Below are 24684 nucleotides of genomic sequence, written 5' to 3' on the forward strand. Positions count from 1 at the left end.
ACTTCTGAAAGATTAGATAAAAGCTTAGAACCTAAAAAATAATTTGAAATTAATTTCGTTTAGATATACTGTTTGATTTCTTAGCTGTGGGCAAGTTTAAAAGATCATCAAACTCATGGTCAACAAAACAACAAAAATGTACATGCAATGCTTTTTCGTTTCACAACAAGTTATCTGACACTATCATCATTTTCGTGGCACATGCAACATTATCGATTCAGTATAGTAATGTTTTGGATTAAAACAAGTGTCTCGACATTGGGGCAAAATATTTCAACCTTTAAGGACTAAAATTAAAACTTATGAGTTTGTTTATAATTTTAATAGATTTTATTAATATTGTGTTTACTGGTTTATTAATTACAAGAAAGTTTGTAAAAGACTGAAGTTTTACGTAAAAAGTACAAATATTCTTTCAACAAAATTAGTCAAATCACATCATTATTTATACATATTGTATATAAATAAAATATGCGGATATATTACTTTACCCTAGAATTAAAATTCAATAATATTGAGGAATCTTATTTATTCAGATTTTGTACATTATCGCTTCTAACCTCGGATAATAGAACAACAAATTAAATATTTTTAAACAAAAAAACTTTGTTCCTTTGTTTGATTTCCCTTGCTCGCGTTTCTTAACTACTTAGATATAAAATACTTACGTTTTCGAAAATTCATACTTCACAAGCTACTAAACGCTTTATCTGTTCAGAATAATTTGTTTTCTTAACTAGGTACATACCAAATACATCTATTAAGTTGGTATTTCTCATAATTACCAGTACATAAAGCTAAAACACTTTTGTACTATGCTTGTTATACATGGATCTAACAAATAATTTAACTTGTGTATTGTCGTTTGTATATTTTGTTACGTGTAAAATATTCTATTTCTACACTATTTACAAGTTCGATAAAGTGTACATTACACATCGTGAAATTTACATATTTTCACTTGGTTACCCTGCCCAATTCGAATATAATTCAGAACGTATGTGCTATATTTATATATTCTGCATTTGTTTTGTATATTATGTACACTGATCTGATCTTTGTAAACGCGAGTTTTACGATATTAATGAGAAATTTGCCAATTTAATGGAAGTTGTTAATTTTTTCTGGCACGTTTCACGTTAGCAGACATTTTTCTTAAGTTACAGTCGAAAAATGTTTTTATGTAAAAGAATAGGAATGATTATTAGGAAGTTATTTTAAGATGACAAGATATTTCACGTCTTCTATTTAAATACAGCGTTAAATTTTAATTCCGTCAATTCGTATATACTCATACATCGAATTTCCTTTTCTCATGTCATTTCTTTTCTTTCATTTCACATTTAATTACAAAGATAAAGTGTAAGTACATTCCTCATAAAATTAGTATCAAATGTCGCAAAATATACAAAAGTAAACTAAGAAGAGTGGTACATATTATTACACAAACTGTCGTTCATATTGCATATGTACATATGCAGTATAAAAACAATACTTTTTAGTTTTTAATCTCTTGTTTAAATAATCCTAATATCTAAATTTGTATCGGTCATTGATTCGATATAACTGCGTTTATTGGAAGTAATTAAGCTATAGCCTGCGCACAAGAGAAGAAGGAACAAACACGTATAGTATACACGCTTAAATAACAAAATTAAGTCAGTTCACGTTCAATGTGAACTTGATCAAAGTTCCAGTCTCGAATTATAGAGTTTCTTACTATCAGTTTACAAAATTCGATATTACGATTATGTACCGTATTTGAAAAACATAAAATGCTTTGTTCAATTTTAAATAAAACTAATATTTACCAAAGCGAATACGAAAAAAATGTTATCATCAAACTCAATTTTCAATTATCAAACTTAATCCAGCACAAATACAAATGTTATTCGTGCTTTTTTACTTTTACTACTTTTCAACTCTCTATAGTTCGAGATTTGAGTTCCGCTAACTTTCTTTCTACTGCGCATGCGCAACAGGAAAACTTGAATTACACGTAATAGTCAAAAATTCGAAAATCTTATCCTTTCGTGGCAGCGAAAGTAACCTAGGACTAGAGGTTCCATAACATTAATAATAATAAGGCAATAATATTAATATTAATAATAATGTAATCAAGTACTACTAACAATATTAATAATAATAATAATAGTATGGTAATGGCAAGATACAGGCGGGTATAAATTAATCATTCCTTTCGTAATATCTACGACGTCTTCGGGATATTCTTTAGAAATTACTTTATTTCTGGTCAATATTAACGAGCAACTTTTCTCTCTGTTTCTTATCACGATTTTTTTCACTTCATCACAATTGTACCGTTAGAAATTATTCAAAACATTGTTAAAATGTCCATGAAATATATGCAATTGCCGTATTGAATAAGCGAGTAATGAAGTTGCTGTTTCACTGAATAAAAGTGAAATCTCCAATGCGTGTGCTCAAGTATATAAGTTAAAAAAAGATTGGTACATCAATGCCTATTATTCTTAATCAATATTCATCATTTAACAATTAGGACCGAATTTTTACAAACCAACTCTAAACCACGACCCAATTTACAAATAAAAAGATCGATGTGTAAATTAACTATCAATTATTAATCTCCAATCCTATGTGAAGATATAATGTTCGGACCAAATTTCTAAACTAACGTGGACAATTCATGCGGACTATTGGTGGTTGCTGCGCTACTTAGATCCAATGTGGCAGCCGGAAGACCAGGACTGACGCTGCCGGTTGCTTCGCGTGGCAAATGCTGCGATCTATTTAGCTTATTTCCAGGACTCGGTGGCGATCTATCTGCTGATGTATCCGGTGGCGTAACCACGTTTCTGTGTCCGCTCACGTTCTGATGATTGTGCGTCGCCGCGATCGGAGCTGGCGATGAGAGCAACAAGGGCGGTGGGGACATTGACACGTGTCGATGATGATGATGCTGATGATAGTGTTGGTACTGTGCAGCTCGGCCGTGCATTGCGTGGCTGGTATTTAGTTGGTTCGTCACGGGCCCGACTTTCGTTGGGCAGCCAGCATGGTGGATGGTTAACGGGCCACGTAGTTGTTGTTGCTGTTGTAGCTGGGGCTGGTTCTGGTGCTGTTGCAGCTGCTGCTGACGCTGCAGCTGTACCGCCGCTTCGCACTGTTCGCGCGCTAACGCCTTCACGGCATTCGTCTTCTCCTACGAAATAAGAATGATAGGTTAGGTTGTAGTCAGGGGCCATAACAAATTAAAAAAGTTATAATATAAGAATTTACATTTTAGTTGAAATGATTCTAGTTAGGAATAAGTATTAAAGATGATTCAAATCTTTTTCGTTACCGATAACCATGGTGAAAACTCTTTTGGATTACTTTCAGCCATTGTCAATCTTATTGTCAATACTACATGCTTGAAGTAGAAGGAGGGGTACAGAGAAAAAGACTTTTTCTCAGCAAATATAATCGTTACTCAATTATTTTGTTCAACAGTTTTACAAATCTCCCAAAAATAAACGAGAATACGAAAATACACTGAATATCGTGTGTATGGTTATTTATAAAATCCCCTTGAAATAGTTGCGATCGCGGATCACATAAACAAACGAACCTGTCATTCTACAGAGTATCTTTTTCGGTGAAATTATGCAAACGTAAATGTAACTTCGGTAGAACTCCTCGAGAACTTGTAAGCTTATATGACTCTGACCCAACCAGTCCATTCTAAAGTGTATAATTTATAAAAGGGGATTATATTAATACGCGGAGGATGTGGTAGGTGGTAAGTTTTGCATATGAATGTTTGTTGATACAACGAATGGTTAAATGGAGGTTTTCATGAATGTGATAAGGACTAGATCGAATGTTTTAACACTTATAACTAGAATGCGTATTTTTATACAAGTTTGTAGTTTTACGAACATAATCAAAGAAATAAAATTTTAATCGAGATTTGTTTTCTTATATACGTATATTTTAGCGCATTTTGTGCATTTTGCGCCATTTGCGTACTTTTCAATTTCGCACGAACGTATAAAGATCCGCAATATAATTATAACGCTTCTTAAAAATGTGAAAAATTCTGGTTTCCTAAAAGCTTGCAATTGATTTCAGAAAAATTTTTATGAACTCTACCAGATAAATTATGGTAACTCTGAAAAACAAAATTTCACGATAAAATGATTTCCGGGTAAAATACACATAAAAGATGATTTAGACGTGTTTGAACGTGTTCGTTTTCTTTTTTAATAGCGATATGTTCTTACCCTCTGCCACACAAAGACGTTATGGACCATTGCGTATCCACAAAACACGATGCCAAGGCCTATGAAAACCGACGCAACGATTGCCGGCGTCGAATGAAACTGGATGAATGTATACAATATCATACCTGAAAGCATTGTTAGAGGATCATTATAACACGTTTGCCATAACAAGCGGGACAAAGAATCAGCGCAAATACATATTCTCAATACATATAATTCTCGAAGCGTAAACTATATACATATGCTTTTCATTGAAATTTTCAATACTAGTCGCAAATTATTTTTCAATTAATTTATTATTTAAGTCTTTATATATCAATTCTCGACGAATAAATTACTTAAATTATAGAGAATCTATCTTCAGACAATAGAGAATTCAATATTTTTGGTCGTTAAGTAATTTACAAATTTCTAAAACGATTACGTTCGAAGTTTTGGACAGTATTTGAAGTTTCTAACATGACATTAAAAAAAAATAAATAAATTTTATGATATAATTAAAAAAACATTGTAGTCTATCATAATTTCTATTCCGTCAAATTTATTAAAACACAGTTTTCTTCTGAACAGAGTCAAAATGTCCGTCTTGAATCGAGTTCAACAGCTTAACGTTCGATCGAGCGAATGATAGCTGTGTAAACTAGCATGACACAACGTAAACTTTAGATTAGATCTCGATCCATCCACCAGCCGTATTCATGCATGACATGAATATTCTGTTTCAGCTCTTTATAAATTAATCTGTTAAAACTTCCCTAAAAGACGATCATTTTTATTTTTCTAAGAAAAATAATGACTATTCGGCGTTAAAATTAACTTTATTTCCATTGGATTTCTAAACTGATTTCATACACTCAGAGATAGTTCACAGTATCTTTTAGATTCATGCCTGAATTCAAGAAAAATTAAACGTATAACTTATGTACTAGTATCTTTCAAAAGGTTAAAGTTGACAGAATTGAAGGAATTGGTTCTTACCAGTTAGAAAGACGGGAATGCTAATGAAAAACCCTCCGACAGCACATATCCGGCTGATGGATGATTTTTGCAGGTACTTGTTACTCCTGAAACAGACAAAATTTGAAGTGAAAGTCAGTTTCACGATTCTATGATAATTGAGCGAAATATAAAGGAACCAGTTTTTTGTTTAACAGCCAAGAATCTTTCAAAAATTCTACTGTAATTGATACTTCAAATATATTTAGTCAGACAAAGGATAATCATAATCGCAACGTTAATCTTAACTTTAATTCAAGGATCAAACAGTATCATTATACATATAAAAGTAAACATAAAGTCTATCCACATTATTGTTATTATTATTATTATTATTATTATTATTATATGTTATTCTATAATTGATTTTTATTTCTTTATTATCAATATTATTCTATTTTCTATAATGATTCAATTATAGATCTTATTTTTTGTCAATCATATTTCACTGAAAAGATCACTTTGAAAATAATCTAATAGTAAAAAATGAAAAATAATCTTTTTCTACCTTGTCTTCATGTTTTACAAACTCTGTCCACCGCCGTAAACCTATTAAATGCATGAAACGACAAAGCAAAGCTGCTTCACATAATTCCCCGCTCACGCAGTGTCAATCAGCTCACGACCGCAAACGATACTGCTAATTTCCAGCGACCACGAACGATTTCACCGTAATTGCCGGTGTGAAATTTACCAATACGTGCTCGAATTGGTCAATAATGGATAGAGCGCTCTTGCACACACTAATCTACCAACAAATAATATTGACTCAATTGAACAACAGCGCCTAGATTAACGGACAAACCGCATGTTCCAAACAGATTTACAATCACGGCAGAAAATACATGCCGTTATAGATGTTTCCTGGTCAAGACTAATTTCCACGCGTTAAGAACATTGTAACCGGAATCTAGGAAGAACTAGCACTTCCTGGAATAATACTATTGTGTCCTCGATGAATGTCTCTCCGCAATGCCCTCGAGTGAGTTGTTTTTGTCTTTGGTCGTACGACGTCCGGGATGAGAATTCGGGGAACGGTTTTGCGCTGCTTTAATACTCGCACAACCATCTATCCATGGGACTGCATCTTTTTAGGAGGACCAGTGATTAATCTTTTCCCACTCATTTTCATCTCTAATTTCTCATGAGGCTAAGATTCCTGCATCTTTTATCATAATAATTTATTAATACTATTAATAAATTGAGACAATTTTACACGTCGTATTTTGCGTTATAAGATGACTTGTAATTTGTAAAATTTACCTGTAAAATTCCTTTGCTTGTTTTACCGAAGCAATAGTTGGCATTTCTATACGACAATAAGAATTTGTTAATACTAATAATTTGTAAGGTTATCATGTTATCATTCTTCTAATGGATAGTATATTATTGAAACTTTTTTAATATTGAAACGCGATATTTTTTTGGAGAAGAAGTGCATAGTAGTAAAGAGTTGAATTCTACGGACGTAAAAAGTGGACATAACATTTTCTGTACATGGAGTCGCCTGGCCTAAACATTTTATGATTTCCGGGCAAAATACAGACGAATCCAGCGCTGATTTTAAAGCAGCTTCATCCAAATAAGCCACAATAAGAAATTCCCACGAAACAGTTGCGTTCATCCCCTTTCGAGGTCGCCGACCTCTTTGAATGCGTTTCAAGAGCGTCGTACCAATGAAATTTCGAGTTCTAAACTAATTTCTCAGCCTTTTGCGTTAAATTTAACCTTCCGCGTTAGTGTATTTCGGACGAGTTCCTATTTTACGCTTTCGTCGACCTCACCAACGTAACATGCAACATCCGCAAGTAAAACTGTCTCTTAAATTTGATGTGACACCAATACACGACGAGAAGAATCACAATGCCATTTTTATTCCACTTCGTTAATTTTTCGTCGTAAGGTTTAGCTGTAAATAGGATTAAAAAAATTTAGATTAACGAGGAATTTAAAATTGATCTGTTAAATCAACAATTTCCATTAGTTGTCAATAGATTTTATAAGCTTCAGATTACTGAGAAATTATACACATTGCAAAATATTTACCATTGGTTACCCACGCTACACGTAAATTTGATCAATCTACCAATGCACTAACACTGCAATAAATTTCTATTGCAACATTCCACGCTCCTTTGCCGCACCTTAAACTCCTCGCTAGATTTATTCCACCTTAAAGTGTCACATAACTCCAACGACACCGATATCAAATCTTAAACTCCACCAAATTCCAGAGAAACTTGATTTCGTCGAAAGTAAGAGATTAAACTTAAAAAGCAATTTATTTCATCTTTAAACTATCCTAAACTTCTTAAATATAATTTATATATGTCGGAGATAAGAGGACACCGGTGCCTTCCCTCTGAAACCTCGGGAAAATCCATAAAAACATTGTAATTAAAATTTACAGTTGTAACTAAACGATTTGCCGTCATTCTAACCAATTGTATTTGTTTGAGACTTGTGACAATGAGCTTGGGCTCAAGGCGACAATTAGTCGCCGAACGTGGCCGCGGTCAACGGGACGAACTCTCCATCTAACAAAGGCATTGAGTAATCCTATAGCTCTCCTTAAAAGAAAGATTTGTAGCGGCACGTGGCAGTAAACATTCCAACGGTTTCTGTCCCGTAGCTTGCCACACGCAGATCCTATTCTCCGGGCAGGATGTTTACCAGATGTCGACGCGTCTCCACAGTACGTGATCGGCTAGCCCGAGGACCGTCATAAACACTAATATCTAGTTACCTAAAATCCTTCAACAGATACACAGTCTTTGTCCCAGTTACGGGAAGACAGGAGAGACCTATTTTTCCACGAACGACGTCTCCCACTAGCAACCCTCCCTCAAGGGCAGCTAGCATCCTTTTCTAACTACCGATATGGAGATTGGCCAATTAGCAGCAACATCAATTTCCCTTACTTTCCGAACGTAGGATGTCCCCGACGAATCCGATGATCTCGTGTCCTTAGACACATCCCGTCATAGTTTTCCTCTGGGGTATCACCGGGACGGAAAGTCATTCTCTCTTGCGGTCTCATCGACAAAAAAAAGAGATTAACGCCAGCGACTATTAACACAGAATCCGACTTAGATCTTTGCGAGTGCGTACGGCTACCGTCCCGTTGTCCGCGGGTTCGTTACTGAACCCGCGGGTTCTATGGTAATCGTATTTGCACTAGCCAATGTCTTCTCTATTGCATAACGACGACGTGTAATCCAAACGAAGATTCGCTTTACGCCCCTAACCCTAATTCTAATGTAAACCCGACATATATATATGTCGGAGATGAAAGAACACCAGAGCCTTTGGAATTTTGGATAATCCCGCAACATTGTAACCTAGAATCTACTATAGCTGTAATTGAACAATTGTAGTTATTCAACCCGTTTGTAATTGTTCGAGAGTCGTGATAATGAGCTTGGGCTCGAGGCGACAGTCAGTCGCCGAACGTAGCCGCGGTCACGGGATGAACGCTTTGTCTAACAAAGGTATGGAGTAATTCTATAGCTCTCCTTAAAAGAAATATTCGTGGCGACACGCGACAGTAAACATTCCAACGGTTTCTGTCCCGTGGCTCGCCACACGCAGACCCTATTCTTCGAGTAAGATGATTGCCAGATGTCGATGCGTCTCCGCAGTACATGTTCGGCTAGCCCGAGGGCCCGTTATAAATCTTAAGGTTTAGTTAACTAAAGTCCTTCAAACAGACAAACAGTCTCTGTCCCAACTACGGGAAGATAGGGGAGACATATTTTTCAACGAGCGGCGTCTCCCACTAGCAACTTTCCCTCGAGGGCGGCTAGCAACTTTCCCTCGAGGGCGGCTAGCATCTTTTTCTAACCACCGATATGGAGATTGACCAATTAGCAGCAACGCCAATTTCCCTTACTTTCTGAACGAAGGCTTTTCTCGACGAATCCGATGATCTCGTATCCTTAGACACACCCCATTATAGTTTTCCTCTGTGGCATCATCGGGACGGGAAAGCCATTCTCGCTCGCGATCTCATCGATAAAAGAGTAACGTTATTTCACGTTTTAACCAGACTTAGACTTTGTAAGTACGTTCTGTTGTCATCCCGTTGGCCGCGGATTCGTTATTGAGCCCGAGAGCATGGTCACTCGTGTCGCGAGTGCCGAACCGCCGTGATCAATTGTCGAGACTGTACTAATTCCATCATTGCAATAAACTACACCTGTGTGTACCGTATCAATGGCTAATCCTCGAGAAGATTCCTTTGACGCTCACAACCCCACTCCCAGTGCCAATCCGACATCAGAAGTGGGATCAGAACGGCTTCGAGCGCTGGAAGGGCAGGTCGCTGTCATGAACAACCTAATTCATACGCTAATGCAAAGGCCAAATACGGGAACCACCAAATTACCACATTTTAACCCAGAAGTCGCAGGCGCCGACCCAGCCGCGTGGTGCGCGGCTGTTAGTAGGGCCATGAAGAACAACCCCTTACGAGATGACGCGCTACACTCTGCCTTAAGTGACTCTCTACAGGGTTCTGCAGCACATTGGCTGGCACGAATGACGGGAGACGGAGAGGTTACTTGGTCTACCGTTAAGGAACGATTCCTTATACATTTCGGTGGCCGAGAGACGACGTCCTCATCGTTAATCAAGGTATCCAGGGAACCGCGGGGAGTGGGCGAATCCACGGGGGCGTTTGCCGGCCATGTCCGTTCCCTCCTGCAGACGCGGTGGCAACATTCTACGCTAGACGAAATACTTAACGCTGTCACTCTCTACATATTAATTCCACACGACCAACGTCTTAAACGATTGGCCCTCACGAGCGATATCAGAACGGAGGACCAATTTCTGAGCGAAATGCGACCCTTTTGTTACGAAGAAGAGTCGACATTTTCGCCGAGAGATGCACCGGCGGAACCCGAAGCTAAGCGACGCAAGTTATCGGGCCACCAGACGAGGTGTCATTACTGTGGTACTCTCGGACACAGAATAAAGGACTGCCGCAAGAGGATGCAGAACGAACAGCAGAGGGATGCACGACGCCAGGAAGAAAGCCGACCGGCCGCACCGTCCAAGGCGGTTTGCCACAGGTGTCATGCGGAAGGCCATATCGCACCTAACTGCCCGGCACGACGGGACGGTAGACCAGGCCCCAAGGATGAGCGTAAAGTCAACTCCTGCGTGGTGGAGTCCCCAGCCGGTAGTTTAAGTCATCTGGGTGAGTCGTTCCCATTTTACTTCGATTCCGGAGCCGAGCGCTCATTAATTAGAGAATCTGTCGCTCCGAAATTCTCCGGTAGGAGAACGACAGATATAGTAGTTATGCGAGGAATAGGAAACACCTGCGTTAAGAGTACATCCCAGATCTTATCTACGGTACGCATTAACTGTTTTACATTGGAGATAACCTTTCACGTTCTGGCCGATAGTCACTTGCATTATGATATCATGATTGGCCGCGAGATCTTAAGCCAGGGTTTTGATGTAACTATTACACGAAATAGCGTCGATATTTGTAAAACGAAGACTATTAATGCCTGTAGTAAAACCTCCGAAGACGAGATCAATATCAATGCGGTTGACACTGACGTGGTTGGTAACGATAAAAGTCGGTTAATTTCTGTTCTCGAGAAATTCAAAAATTCATTCATTACGGGCTTCCCACGTACTCGCGTAAGCACGGGCCAGTTAGAAATACGGTTAATCGATCCTAATGTCACCGTGCAAAGAAGTCCTTACCGACTTAGCGAAGAAGAGCGTAGGATAGTGCGTGAGAGAATAGACGAGTTAATTAGAGCAAAAATCGTGAGGCCGAGCAACTCACCGTTCGCGAGCCCTATCTTACTTGTAAAGAAGAAAGACGGCTCAGATAGACTGTGCGTAGATTTTCGGGCATTAAATAAAAATACGGTCGCGAACCAGTATTCCCTACCCCTCATCGCGGATCAAATTGCGAGATTGCAGAAGGCGAGATACTTCATTAGCCTGGACATGGCCAGCGGATTCCACCAAATTCCCATTCATCCTAATTCGACGGAATATACGGCGTTCGTTACACCCGACGGGCAATACGAGTACGTGACTATGCCGTTCGGATTGAAAAATGCACCATCCGTTTTCCAGAGGGCCATTCTCAACGCCTTAGACGACCTCGCGTATTCGTTCGTTGTTCTTTACTTGGACGACGTCCTAATTATTGCCGACTCAGTAGATCAAGCCCTAGAAAGGTTGAGCACCGCGCTAGATACCCTCGTGAAAGCCGGATTCTCCTTTAACTTTTCAAAATGCTCCTTTTTAAAGACATCGGTACTCTACTTGGGATATGTAATTCGTAACGGAGAAGTCCGTCCAAACCCGGGTAAAATACAAGCCTTGAGTTCTTTACCTGCACCGTCGACCGTCACACAACTTAGGCAATTCATAGGTTTGGCCTCTTATTTCCGAAACTTCATTCCCAAATTTTCACAAGTAATGAAACCCCTGTATGCACTTACCTCGAATAACAAGAATATACCTTGGACGGATAGGCACGAACAGATAAGACAAAAGGTAATTTCCGTCCTGACTGACGCGCCGGTGCTAATGATATTTGACCCCAATTACCCCATAGAACTACATACGAACGCTAGCTCGGAAGGATATGGAGCCATTTTAATGCACAGGGTCGAAGGTAAAAATCGAGTAGTGGAATATTACAGCAAAAGAACTAGCCCTGCGGAGTCTAGGTATCATTCCTACGAATTGGAAACGTTAGCAGTTGTAAACGCCGTCAAGCACTTCCGTCATTACTTACACGGACGAGAATTTCTCGTTGTCACCGATTGCAACTCCCTGAAAGCATCCAGTTATAAGGTACACTTGAACGACAGGGTTTACAGATGGTGGGCTTACCTGCAAACTTTTACCTTTGACATTATGTACCGGGAAGGTAAACGAATGGCCCACGTAGATTTCTTTTCACGAAATCCCGTAGACTTGGATCGCAGTACGTTCAGCAAAATTGTAGAGAAAGAAATTAACCTAACCGAAATCTTCGACGATTGGCTACTAGCGGAACAACGTCGCGACCCACAAATTTCTGAGATCGTCGATAAATTACAGAACGAAGAGCTCGCGGAAGACGTCGCGAATACGTATGAGTTACGGTCCGGCACCCTTCATCGTAAAATACAGAGAAAAGGTAGAACTCTCTGCCTGCCCATCGTTTCGAGAGGGTTTAGGTGGTCTGTTATTAACCACGTGCACCAGTCCATTATGCACTTAGGTTGGGATAAAACGCTTGAGAAACTGTGCGAGTATTACTAGTTCGAAGGAATGGCGAAGTATGTTCGCAAATTCGTAGAGAACTGTCATGCTTGTCGAGTTTCAAAGGCAAGTTCGGGTAGAGTACAAGCCGAATTACATCCCATACATAAGACCAGTATACCTTGGCATACGGTTCATATGGACATAACGGGCAAACTAAGCGGTAAAAACGATTCGAAGGAATACGTCATTGAGTTGGTCGACGTCTTTACTAAGTTCGTATACTTGCACTATACCCGTAAGATAGACTCCATTAACACCATTAAAGCGCTTAAGTCCGCTATATTTTTGTTCGGCACTCCCTGCCGGATAATAGCGGATCAGGGAAGATGTTTTACGGGCAAAGAATTTCGAGACTTTTGGCAAGATAAATACGTTAAAATCCATTTAATTGCGACCGGAGCTAGTAGGGCCAACGGACAGGTAGAGCGTATTATGAGTACGCTAAAAAACACAACAATAGAAACCACCGGGCGGTCCTGGCAAGACGCGATCGGGGAATTACAACTGGCCTTCAATTGTACCACCAACCGCGTGACTAAGTCAAGCCCGTTGGAACTACTAATCGGTAAAACAGCGAGACCCTACGGCTTATCCCTACCCGACAGTATCGAAGAAAGAGAAGTAAATATCTCCCATGTAAGACAGCAATCATGCAGAATACAGCTAATGGCTGCATTCACAACCAACACACCAACTGGCAGCTCTTCAGAGAAGTCTTTACACACTCAACCTCAGCCTTCACCCCACTAAAAACAAAGGAAGATATCGAAGCAGCCACGGAATACTTAAACACGAGCATAATAAACGCAATCCGCCTCTCCACACCGACAAAGCCATCTAACAGCAAACAAGAATATCCCCAATACATACTAAAAAAAATATCAGAAAAACGTAGACTAAGAAGAGTATGGCAGACCCATAGAACACCGGAGGACAAACGCAAACTTAACAACGCAACTAGAAAGCTATCCAGAACCTTAACGACTGTTTCCAAAAATACCTCGTCAGCTTATCCCCCACAGCCGACGCCAACTACTCACTATGGAAGGCCTCCAGGAAACTCACACGCCCCCCACAAATAATCCCACCTATCCGCCGTCCGCAAGGTGGATGGGCGCGAAGCCCTATAGAAAAAGCCGACCTGTTTGCTAAACACTTGTCAAAAGTATTCAAACCCCATTCCCCCAAAGCCGCCGCGGACGTTACTGAATACCTGCACACCCCCTTCCAAATGTCCCCTCCTATCGAACCCTTCTCCTCTGCAGAGACTATAGAAACAATCAGTCGCCTAAACCCCAAGAAAGCAGCAGGACACGACCTAATAAGCAATAAAGCAATCAAGGAACTTCCCACAAAAGGGATAGCACTCATCACATCGATTTTTAATGCTATCCTTCGCCTGGAACACTATCCTAAGGCCTGGAAAATCTCATTGATTACCCTCATCCCTAAACCCGGTAAACCGATATACGAAACCTGCTCCTATCGCCCAATCAGTCTTTTACCTACCCTGTCCAAACTATTCGAGAAGATGCTCACGAACCGACTCCTTCCAATCCTAGAGAACTTGAAAACACTCCCAGATCACCAATTCGGCTTCCGAAAACATCATTCTACAGTAGAGCAAATCCACCGCTTAACTCATACGATCAGCCAAACACTCGAAAAGAAAAAATATTGCTCAGCGGTTTTCCTAGACATCCAACAGGCATTCGACAAAGTATGGCATGAAGGGCTACTATACAAGCTTAAAAAGATCCTACCTCACCCCTACTACTCCATCCTAAAATCTTACCTAACCAATAGACAATTCATGGTTAAATGCCTAGACGCCACTTCCGCAACATTCCCAATAGAAGCCGGCATACCCCAAGGTAGTGTCCTCGGACCCCTACTGTACTCCATCTACACTGCCGACCTACCTATATCAAACGATATAACAATAGCGACATTTGCAGACGACACAGCGCTATTAGCTACCCACGCAGACCCGGTAATAGCCTCATCCACTCTCCAGCGAAGTCTCGACTCCATGGAAAAGTGGTTTCACAAATGGAGTTTCAAAGTCAACGAAAAGAAATCCTCACATGTAACCTTCACGCTCCGAAAACAAACCTGCCCCCAGGTCACCATCAACAATGCAACAGTTCCTAGCAGGGACACAGTCCGATACCTGGGCATGACCCTGGACAGGAGACTAACGTGGAAGACACACATCTCAGATAAAACGAAGCAACTAAAGGACAAACTAAAAAAACTCTATTGGCTCACGGGCCGACGCTCCAAACTAAACATACAGAATAAAATTACCCTCTACAAGACCGTAATAAAACCTGTCTGGACCTACGGAATCCAACTATGGGGAACAGCAAGTAACTCCAACATCGAAATACTACAACGATTCCAATCGAAAACGCTAAGAGCCTTAATAGACGCACCTTGGTATGTTACCAACGAAACCATCCATCGCGACCTCAAGATACCTACAGTCAAAGAGGAAATAGCAAAATATAGCGACAGATATAGCAAAAGAGTCAACAAACACCGAAACCCCCTAATCACTGGACTACTCGATACGACGGACCAGATTCGCAGGCTGAAGAGGCACTACCCGCTAGACCTAAACGTTAGATTCATTTAATTATCCAAATTAAGCATATGCACTTACTTATAATACTTATAAATTATACCTATCTATAATAAGTATTAACTTATTGTAAATAAACAGCCATGTCACTGCGCCACGCCAGAAAAATTACTGAAAATTCTCAACGCGAGAATTGTTTGTAATTTCAACAAATAAATAAAAAAAAAAACGTGCATTAACGTTTTCAAATCCATTTTTTATTTTCAAAGAACATCGTATTTGTACTCGGTATTGCCAGTAAGTATCATGAAGAGACGAAACTAAGTATTGTTTAAAATAGTATATAGACATCTAGATATAACATTCAATGATTTTTCCCTCACTTATTGTAAATTATTGATATTGTAAAATTATAATTGTAAAATTATATAGTAAATGATATTGTAAAATTATATAGTAAATGATATTGTAAAATTAAATAGTAAATTCACACGATGTTCAAATAATTCGAAATAACGATAGACCAAAAGCTGTTTAAACGAGACACAAGAATTAATCGTGCATTTTATTAAAAAGTTAAGTACGGATAAAAGAAAGAAAATTTTCGAACTTTTTTCGAAAGAACATACATTTATTATATATTGTATTCTTTCAAACACAATAATACCTTCCATAAAGGAGCACAGCTCAGATGAGACTTTTTATAGTTAAACTTTTAACGTACTCATAGACACGAAATTTTTTTTTTTAAATAGAACTGTTACATTTTACGACACGTATAACATCGAACATTTACCAACATAGCGATGCCAGCGTACATATATGTAATATCGTGATATAGTATATTTACAAAGAATGGACAATAGAGATGTTAATCGGACAGAAAAAGACGATTGTTGTTCAACCTGAACTATTCACACCAAATGTACAGAAAACAGCGCAACTAAATAACTAGATGGCGACTCGACTTTTACCAAAACGCAATCAACACTCTCTCGGCAACGCCACTCGCAAACTCTGTCTCCGCTCAACTCGCACTCGGCTCCTCGACTCACACTCTGTTTCTCGACTCACACTCTGGCCGTTGTCGCATTCTATTGCCTTTTTCCTAGGCCCACCGCACACGTGTTTTGCAGACGCTCGTAGCCAGGGTCACGTAGGTCTTTTCCACGAAACTATGCACTTGAAAAAACCGATGACACATTGATGGGCCCGACGGCGCCTCGGCTCTCGCGACATTGTTCATAGTTCGCCCGATATTTCTTAGGCCTTTCGTCCACGATACTACATATATATATACTGGTGTACTGGTCATCTTTTTTCCACACGTTTTTAGCTTTTTAGCTGTTTGTGTATGGGCGCCTAATCAGCCAATCAGAAATAGCCGGTATTCTATGAATCCTTCTCTTCAATGCTCGAAGAGCTGGATATTTATCCAAAGCTGATGCCCCAAACATATACTCGAAATTTTCAAGGGCCGCTGCAAACACGAAGTCCGCCCATGTCGTCTGAAAAAAGGTTTGTATACATTTATTTTGTACCTCCTCTATTAAACAATTTTTTTAATTTACCTTGAAAAATGTGAAAAATCGAACTCTTAACTAAAGATCACTAGCTTTTTAGGAAGAATTTGGATTTTTATTTTATTGTCAGAATTTAATGGATAATTTTAGAAACTTCAACCTTTGGAGGTATTTGTTAATTAAAAATGACAAAACTGGTATTATGTAAAAAAGAGTAATGTGTATCCTGAATCAATGTCGAATGGAAATTAGACAGTTTTATAAAAATAATCCTTCTCACGATTCCACAACTTCATAGCTTAATTAAATACAATTCTTCGGCGATATAATTACAAATACATTTACAGGAATTGTGTAATATGATAAATATCTCGTTAAAGAAATTGAAATCGTAAATTCCGCGGATAACCAGCGTTTATCATATAGAGACAGGGATTTGCAAAGAATAAAAGTTGTAGAACGTTGAAAGGCGTTGAGAGAAACGTGATGTTATCCCGTTATTCGTTAACGCAACGCAGTTAAAAAAAATCCCGTAGGAAGATTACGATAATAGATAACCTGAGTCGAGTGTTTGTCGGGGGATCTAAAAGATTCTTTCGAGTTGAGCGTCTGAGATTGCAGAGAAGAAAATTTGGAAGCCATCGAATTCGTGATGTCGATAGAAATCTTCAGTTGGAATCGTTGTATCATAACGTAGTCTGCTTATTGTCGATAAGACTTTACTAAACTAAAAGTGACTACTAAAAGTTTCTATCCTCTAAATTCTATCTACGATTCTATAATCTAAAAACTGACTTTTGCAAACAAACTGTAACATTCGCTTAACGGAAAGACATACGTATATTGTTTGTACTCGTCTTTTCACAATGAATTCTTGAACGTCTGTCTCTGTGGTGAGACAAATGCAAAGTCATCTCATCAGTTACTCACCTTGCTTCAAATCTCCAAGAGTATCGACGAGCACGTCGCATATCATCGCATCCCATTCGTTCCTTCCCATTAAATCGTACTTCTTCGCCAAGTATCGCGCCACAGCGTTACTCTGCGCTACCGGTTTCCCGTCTATCTCCAGCACAGGCAGCATTTTATAAGGCATTGCTAAGAACAAACATGGCTCATATGAACACTGTGTAGAGGGAAACGATCGATAGGAAATCACAACACAGCTTCCGAGGCCGTTGCGTTCTTGTGAATAGATGAATCGAAATCATTTCGGTTTTAATCAACATGGCCTAGTAAAGAAATACAGAAATGTCTTCTTTCTCCTTTTTTTCTTTTCTTACGATTACGATGGACAGGGTATCGCGTGTTTTTGACTGTTGGGAAGAACCTAAAGTTTTTAAAATCAAGGATAAAAGATCGAGTATAAAATTTGTAATTCTCACGGAAAGGAACGAATCTGTCTGATGCGGTGTACTGAATGTACGAGGAACGATCAGTATCGTTTTGCGGGAAGACCTTATGCAATGATAGTGGACTTACAACTGCGAATAAAAAATTCACGTCGCATAATACCAGACACGGAAAAAATATTAGAAAATGTACACGGTTCTTGTAATGAAAATTGAAATGCAAGGAATATAAATCGAATGTCTCTTGCGAACGTAATTTTGTGTTTTACACCGACAGGATTGATTTACAGACTTACGTTGATTTTTGGTTTCTCTATCTGCAAGCGACATATAAGATTATATCGAAGACTATGCTGCGTAAAACTTTTATTATACTATTTACGATAGAAATGTCGCAACGGAAGATCGAATTTTATATCTGCTTTGTTCTTTCGACTTTTTAGCTATGTTCTTGTTCATTTCCGAACTGATTTCAATTTTTTATCCTTTTTTTCCGACAAGTCCTAAAAAGTTTTTAAATTAACGAGAAACGTAGAAGTATTTTTGTATTCCTATTTTAAGTCACCTATTTATGGTTTTCTCAAAATATTCGAAATGCTTCGATTCATTGAAAACAATAAAGATTGCAACACAAAAATTCGAGAATCGTAAGTGAATTAAGTTGGTATTCGATAAACACGATATTACGGAAGCAAAACTTAATGAAAAGTTCGACTTTATTCCGTATGAAATTTTACTTTAAGTAAGTTTAGCCTGCACGTGAAACGAAAGTTTTATATACAGAAAAGTTTGAGTAAATGGTAGATACCTGAGAGTTGAACAATGATAGTAAAAATCGATTCTTCACGCTTACAATCCTTTTATTCAGGCCAGAGTTCTTCGGGGATCCTCTCGTCGGTATACTCGATGCCAGTATATGCAAATATGTACCGTATATGTTCGGCACGACCACCGGCATTGAAGTAGATTAGTTTGTAGGTAGGTTCGTCGCTCATTTTCCTTGCTCTGTCAACTTATCGAGAAAAATGATACAATTAACTCGTGTAATTAACAGACTGTGTGCGTGTTTGTGTGTATAGAGAACAATTTATTTATAGATGGAATAATTCGTATAATACGCAAAATAAATCATTTAGAAGGCTGGAGTATGTGTTTTTGAAACAATTAATTATGTCGAAAAATATTTCAAACGAGATATAATTATGAAAAAAATAATAATTAAATGTATGTAAATGTATGTAATAATAGTTAAATGTATGTAAATGTAATAATTGAATGTAATTAGTTGTGAAAAAAATAATAATAAAAAATAAATAAATGTAAAAAAAGAATTAAATGTAATCAGTTTCTTTTTACGCACGCGATATTATTGGCGATATATGAAGGTCAACTTTATTTTTTTAAATAGATATATTTATACGTATATTTATAGATATAAATACATATATTATATAGATATAATAGTATATATAATATATATAATAATATATATGTCGAGTCTGAATCTCCGAGTCCGAGCTCGAGGCGCCCTCCCGGGGAGGGCTCGCGGGAGGTAGCGGTTCTGCGTTGAAGTTCTTCATCGTCCGGTCGCGCGTGGGGTACCTTTATTGTCGATAGTGACACTAGTGACGAGGGCCTCAGGCTTGATAACGAATCCGCGGCCAACGGGAGGACTATCATATAAAAAGCAACAGGATACACGAAATAATATAATTCTGACTAGGACAACATAAACGCAAGAAGTGTTGATATTGAAAAAAATATTTAATTTTGTATATAAATATTTTCATATTTAAAAAAGTTTCCGGAAGCAGGAAGATTTACAAACAAATAATATCATAAACCGAATGTTTCATGATCCTTTTCTAATTAGAGTGTGTGACAGCATGTGAGAACGTTTCTTAAAAATATGACTTATTGCAATTACTTAATCGCAATTATAAACGATTAAGACCTTCTCACAACGAGGCAATCTATCCAAAGTATAAAACTCGTTATACTTGATGAGAAAACAAATCTCTACTTAGGTTTCATTTCGTTTCATCGCGTTCATAAAAAGTGAATTTGTATGAACACATCGTGCAATTTAGTAATTAGGACCGTTGATCTCGCTGCAACATAGATGGATAGAAAAAAGCCATTTAAAATGATACAACGTCGGGAAGACAATTATGAAAATTATAAATGGAACACAAGATAAAATTGTTTAAGATTAATTCTTCTTTTTTTTTTTTTTTAATCGCGAGTGTTTGCAAACGAAGTTTCAATCTGTTTACAATGATAGCAATGAGAGGAGGATGTCTATGAAAGTTATAAATGCGATATTGAATAACATTTCTGCGAGTGGGTTTGTTTTTCGTTACAAATGTTTTTTAAACGAATCTGCAATCTGTTGGAAACAACGGAACAGTAACGGGACGACTGATAGGGAAATAAAAAAGATCGCGTTTTATTTGAACAGACAAATCTTTGAAATCTATTCGAAAGTCTATTTGAAATGGTACGAGCTCGAAAAGAACGGTGAATACTATAGAAGAAGGATTAATTAAAATTCTTATTAATCTGTACGCTTTGTATATTAAATACCTTGATCGATGCCAAGATAACAAATTATTATACAAAACAGTGAAGTATCCACGTCTGACATTAATATTGAGTATTACCATTACTGTAATTTAATTTTTAACCGATCCTGAAAATTCCTTAGAACGTAAAAAGTATAAAATGTTACTGTGCATTTCAAGATTAAATGCACTGTAATTTAGAAACAGTTATGAAGCGGAAACAAATAATTTATTCAGAATAAGAATTCTACGTAATCATGTTAAAAAAAAATAACGTACTTATAACGCGTTTAAACTCCAAATATGTAAAGACAATAAGGGAAAAAAATTAAACGAAGAATCGTATTTTTTGTAAATTCACACAAGATTTTATCCAAAAAAAAATTAAGATTTTTTGAAGAACGTACAAGACGGAACACGAACAATAAAAAAGGGATGTTAAATACAAAAAATAGATTGAAATTTAGATTATGAGATATAAAAAAAATGATATTGCATAATTTACAATTATTTTCGATAGCTTACGTCAGTATGTTGGAGTGTAAACTATAAAATATTCAAAAACTGATACCATTTAGACATAATTTAGAAAAACAATAAATTGCGGAAACCGATAATTAAAACTCGATACGATCGATACTCCAAAACTCTAATCCTAATAATTACTCAGCAATAATAACCGATAATTCATGTTGATTAATGTTGTGTATACAAATTTTGTACAGTTTGATAAAGCGAAATTAAATTATCATCTTTTTGTACTACTTCAAACATTGAGATTTGTCATCTTCAAGGTCGATCACACATAGTTTCAGATTGCGGAGTTGCAAGGGTAATTAATTTTGCAATCGGTTTTCCTTTGATATAGATGTGAATACAAATAGCCATTGATTGACAATATACCGAAGCAATTCTAGTTTAATTTGAAGTCATCGATCCTTTGATATTTTTGGAAGAATAGTAAAAGTACAGAGAAAACAAGAAAAAATGGCGTTAACTAAAAGATAGCTCCAATGTATCTCATAAATATTATCTATATATCATTTGTAAGATGTAAGTGACCAAGATATCGAATTATACAAAAATTGTATGTAATGATTAATACTTGAACGTTACTTACATTTATGTACATGAAAATTTGATCTTTTATTAACTAAGTTATTGATCGACAAAATGACTTCCTACGTAATTCTCCGCCTGAACTGAAATGCATATTTTTTTCTACGCAAGCCTTATGTGTAGCTAGCAACGAGCAAACAGATTAATTACTTTACACACGGTCGTATCTTGTTTGCTGTAGGCGAGTTCTCTCGTGTAATCAACAAAGTACTCAACTTTAAAGCGATAACAGAAGAACATTATTGTATCGATAAAAATCATGCTTTTTTCAAAGAAATATGTAACTCGTATTTTTTTTAAAGCAACCCTCATAACGTATTGAATAAAATAATCATACATTTTTTTTTGTTCAACATTTGTAAAATACTATTATCAAGATCACCAAGGAGGTAATCTTCAATTCTTAATGAATATAATAAAAAACATAATTAATGATTGTTTGATGGTTTTATTATTATCTCTATAATACAAAAGCACAACATCGTGTCAACAGTTTATATAGTTCGTATGTTTCTGTAGGAATACACAAATAATAGTTCTCTATCACAACGTAATCTAAAGGGAAAACCCTAACTAAATGACAAAAATATCGGTAATAACTGGAACTAATGAATGTTAAAAGCAATCAGTATATTCCATACAAACTTCCATCAACACGATTCGTTCTTCATTCTCTCAACACACTAAGACCGCAATCTTTAAACGCTTATAAAACCATAAGCAATCGTGAAGTTTAGAATTCGCTAACTGGGCGTCTCTCAATCCAGTTTTTGATCTTGGGCAGAAGGAGGACCTTTTTCTCCAGCAGTTTCAGATTCTCGTAATTCTCGATCAGATCAGACTTGTACATAAAGTTCAAATAATCGAGCAGAGCAACGAATGTTAAATCAGCCCAAGAGAGAGTACCATCGTAGAAGTAGCCGTCATTTTCCTTCACTTGCTGGTCCAAACGTTCTAAAATGATCGGCAGCGTCTCTTCAGCAGCCTTGCGTTTTGCAGCTTTGACCTTCTCGTCCTCCTCATAGTGGAAGGCGGCAATTTCTGAAAATTTGTTTTCAGTTAAATACTATTCGCTAATGTTATACTAACTTGAATACAGTGTTGTGCGAAATTTAAATGATACTGAAGATAGAATTACAATCCTTTTTATTCCTTTGTCTTGTATTGTTGACATACGTGTATCGTTCGATTAAATCAAATATTAAATCGGATTTCAACTAATAAATACCTGAACAGATATGTACTATCTGTTATCAAGATTCTCATAAGATTTATGCAAAACAGCACTGGATACTCACTATGACGAATATCATGAATAGTATCAACAGTGGCATCAATATGAAGATTTGCCCAGTCAGTCTTTCCAGCTAAGTCATATTGTTTGGCTAAGTAACGGCAAATAGCTGTAGACTGAGCAACCTTCCTTCTATCGGCTATGAGCATAGGAAGCAGGCCATAAGGAGTCACTAAAAACATACAACTAATAGAATCAAAGATTCTATCGAACAAATAGATTATGATGCTTCTTAAATATCTAGCTTCCTGTTATCTGTTTTGGAAAGATATAATTTAATTTATTGATAATTTATCAGCAAACAAAGGGCATTGTCTCCTTAACAATACCTATTGTTCTCCCACATATCTTATAGAGCAATGGAGAGTAAACAATAATCTCTGTTATACTCTGCATAATTGTGTTCTACTTTATTTAGCTACTTTAGTTAAATTAGGAAAGATGAGATTTAAGAAACAGAACTTCTTTAAATTTTAAGCTTACAGGGCTTTATTTCTGGCTAGACGTCCTTTTTGATACGTTCATCTTCAAATGGAATACTAGCATAGCTGAAGAAGAACGGAGTGGTTCTGCCAATGCCGTAACTGGGAAGTAAGTCAATTTATAGAGCGGCATCTTCCTGGAAGTATAATATATACAAAGTAAAAACAAAGAATCATTGATGACAAGAATTATATTATTACAAATTATGAAGTATAAGACAATTTAAGTAAAAAGCATCAACTACTAACTACTCGCATAGCTATTTGTATCTTTATATTTTAATATAGCTTAGATATAAAAAGAATATTATTTTTGGATGTAATAATGTATAAACTTGCGCCAAATATTATAACAAAATATTGCACTTTCTATTTAAGTAGGATAGACATATTACCGGCATTTATCTTTTTTCTATAGCAATGAAATTGTTTATAAAAAAGTTTATAAGAAAACTATCAATTAATGCAAACAACGCATTTCAAAATATTAATTACATTCGCGCGATTCGTTATCTCTAGTATTAATTTAACCATATGGTTCTATACACCCAAGACCCTCTAACAGTAATTTAGTACCATTACTAGTCGTATGTACAATGTATGTTTGTATACAACTTTCGTAACTACAAAACATTCAGCAGTGATTATATATTCTTCCAAACATAAGAAACATTTTCTAATTGCATACTTAAATTTATCGATCAATTATGAACATGTAATAACATTTATTTCTTTCAACTACTAATTTTTAAATCATCTGCTGTTCGGTTAATTGAAGGATGTCGGCTTTCTGTAGAAGTATTTCATATTTATTATTTAATTATGAATAAGGAAAAAACATACAAAATATAGTTTTTAAACGGTTTATTATTTATAAAGAGAAACTTTGACTCAGGATATATATACTATATATATACTATTTACTTACAATTTTTTTTTTAAGACTTCAAAGTCGAAACAAGCACAGGAAATTTCCAAGCTGGTTAACAGAAACTTGAATGAGACAAAAATAACCTTTAGATCTCTATATGTTCTTCTACCCCTCTGTTGCTTCCACGTAACTCTTATCCTATTGGTGGAGCTGTGCTGATATGTGAAATTATGACTACATAAAAACATCCGGAAAGACTCATTGAATGATTTTATAGTTTAAGGTTAATAAATTTCCATAAATTAAAGTTGAAAACTTATGAGAACATATTTTCTGTAACAAAACTTAGTAAAAAC

The 24684-nt window shown here is 36.8% G+C and overlaps 2 protein-coding genes across 8 annotated transcripts; both read right to left on the reverse strand.

Moving 5' to 3' along the window:
* Positions 1-265: 265 nt before the first annotated feature.
* LOC117161837 (uncharacterized) lies at positions 266-20716 on the reverse strand. 7 transcript variants are annotated; one of them, XM_076627421.1, is made up of 5 exons: positions 7290-11412; positions 5752-7152; positions 5226-5311; positions 4248-4372; positions 266-3184 (listed from the first exon to the last, which is right to left on the reverse strand). In XM_076627421.1, exons 2-5 carry the CDS (start codon positions 5760-5762, stop codon positions 2648-2650), a joined length of 759 nt encoding a protein of 252 aa, XP_076483536.1. In that variant the 5' UTR covers positions 5763-7152; positions 7290-11412; the 3' UTR covers positions 266-2647. The 7 variants fall into 7 exon arrangements, with proteins under 7 accessions (XP_076483536.1, XP_076483535.1, XP_076483538.1 ...); XM_076627420.1 differs by having other exon boundaries at positions 5752-6408; positions 6507-11412; XM_076627423.1 differs by having other exon boundaries at positions 5752-5986; positions 6093-11412.
* Positions 20717-22109: 1393 nt separating this feature from the next.
* Positions 22110-24593, reverse strand: LOC117162968 (glutathione S-transferase-like). The gene is made up of 4 exons (XM_076627442.1): positions 24386-24593; positions 23459-23594; positions 22980-23147; positions 22110-22722 (listed from the first exon to the last, which is right to left on the reverse strand). Exons 3-4 carry the CDS (start codon positions 23122-23124, stop codon positions 22415-22417), a joined length of 453 nt encoding a protein of 150 aa, XP_076483557.1. The 5' UTR covers positions 23125-23147; positions 23459-23594; positions 24386-24593; the 3' UTR covers positions 22110-22414.
* Between the last annotated feature and the right edge of the window lie 91 nt (positions 24594-24684).

The sequence above is a fragment of the Bombus vancouverensis genome, unplaced genomic scaffold (genome assembly GCF_051014615.1).
Source record: "Bombus vancouverensis nearcticus unplaced genomic scaffold, iyBomVanc1_principal scaffold0062, whole genome shotgun sequence".
In the NCBI taxonomy this organism is placed as follows: Eukaryota; Metazoa; Arthropoda; class Insecta; order Hymenoptera; family Apidae; genus Bombus; species Bombus vancouverensis.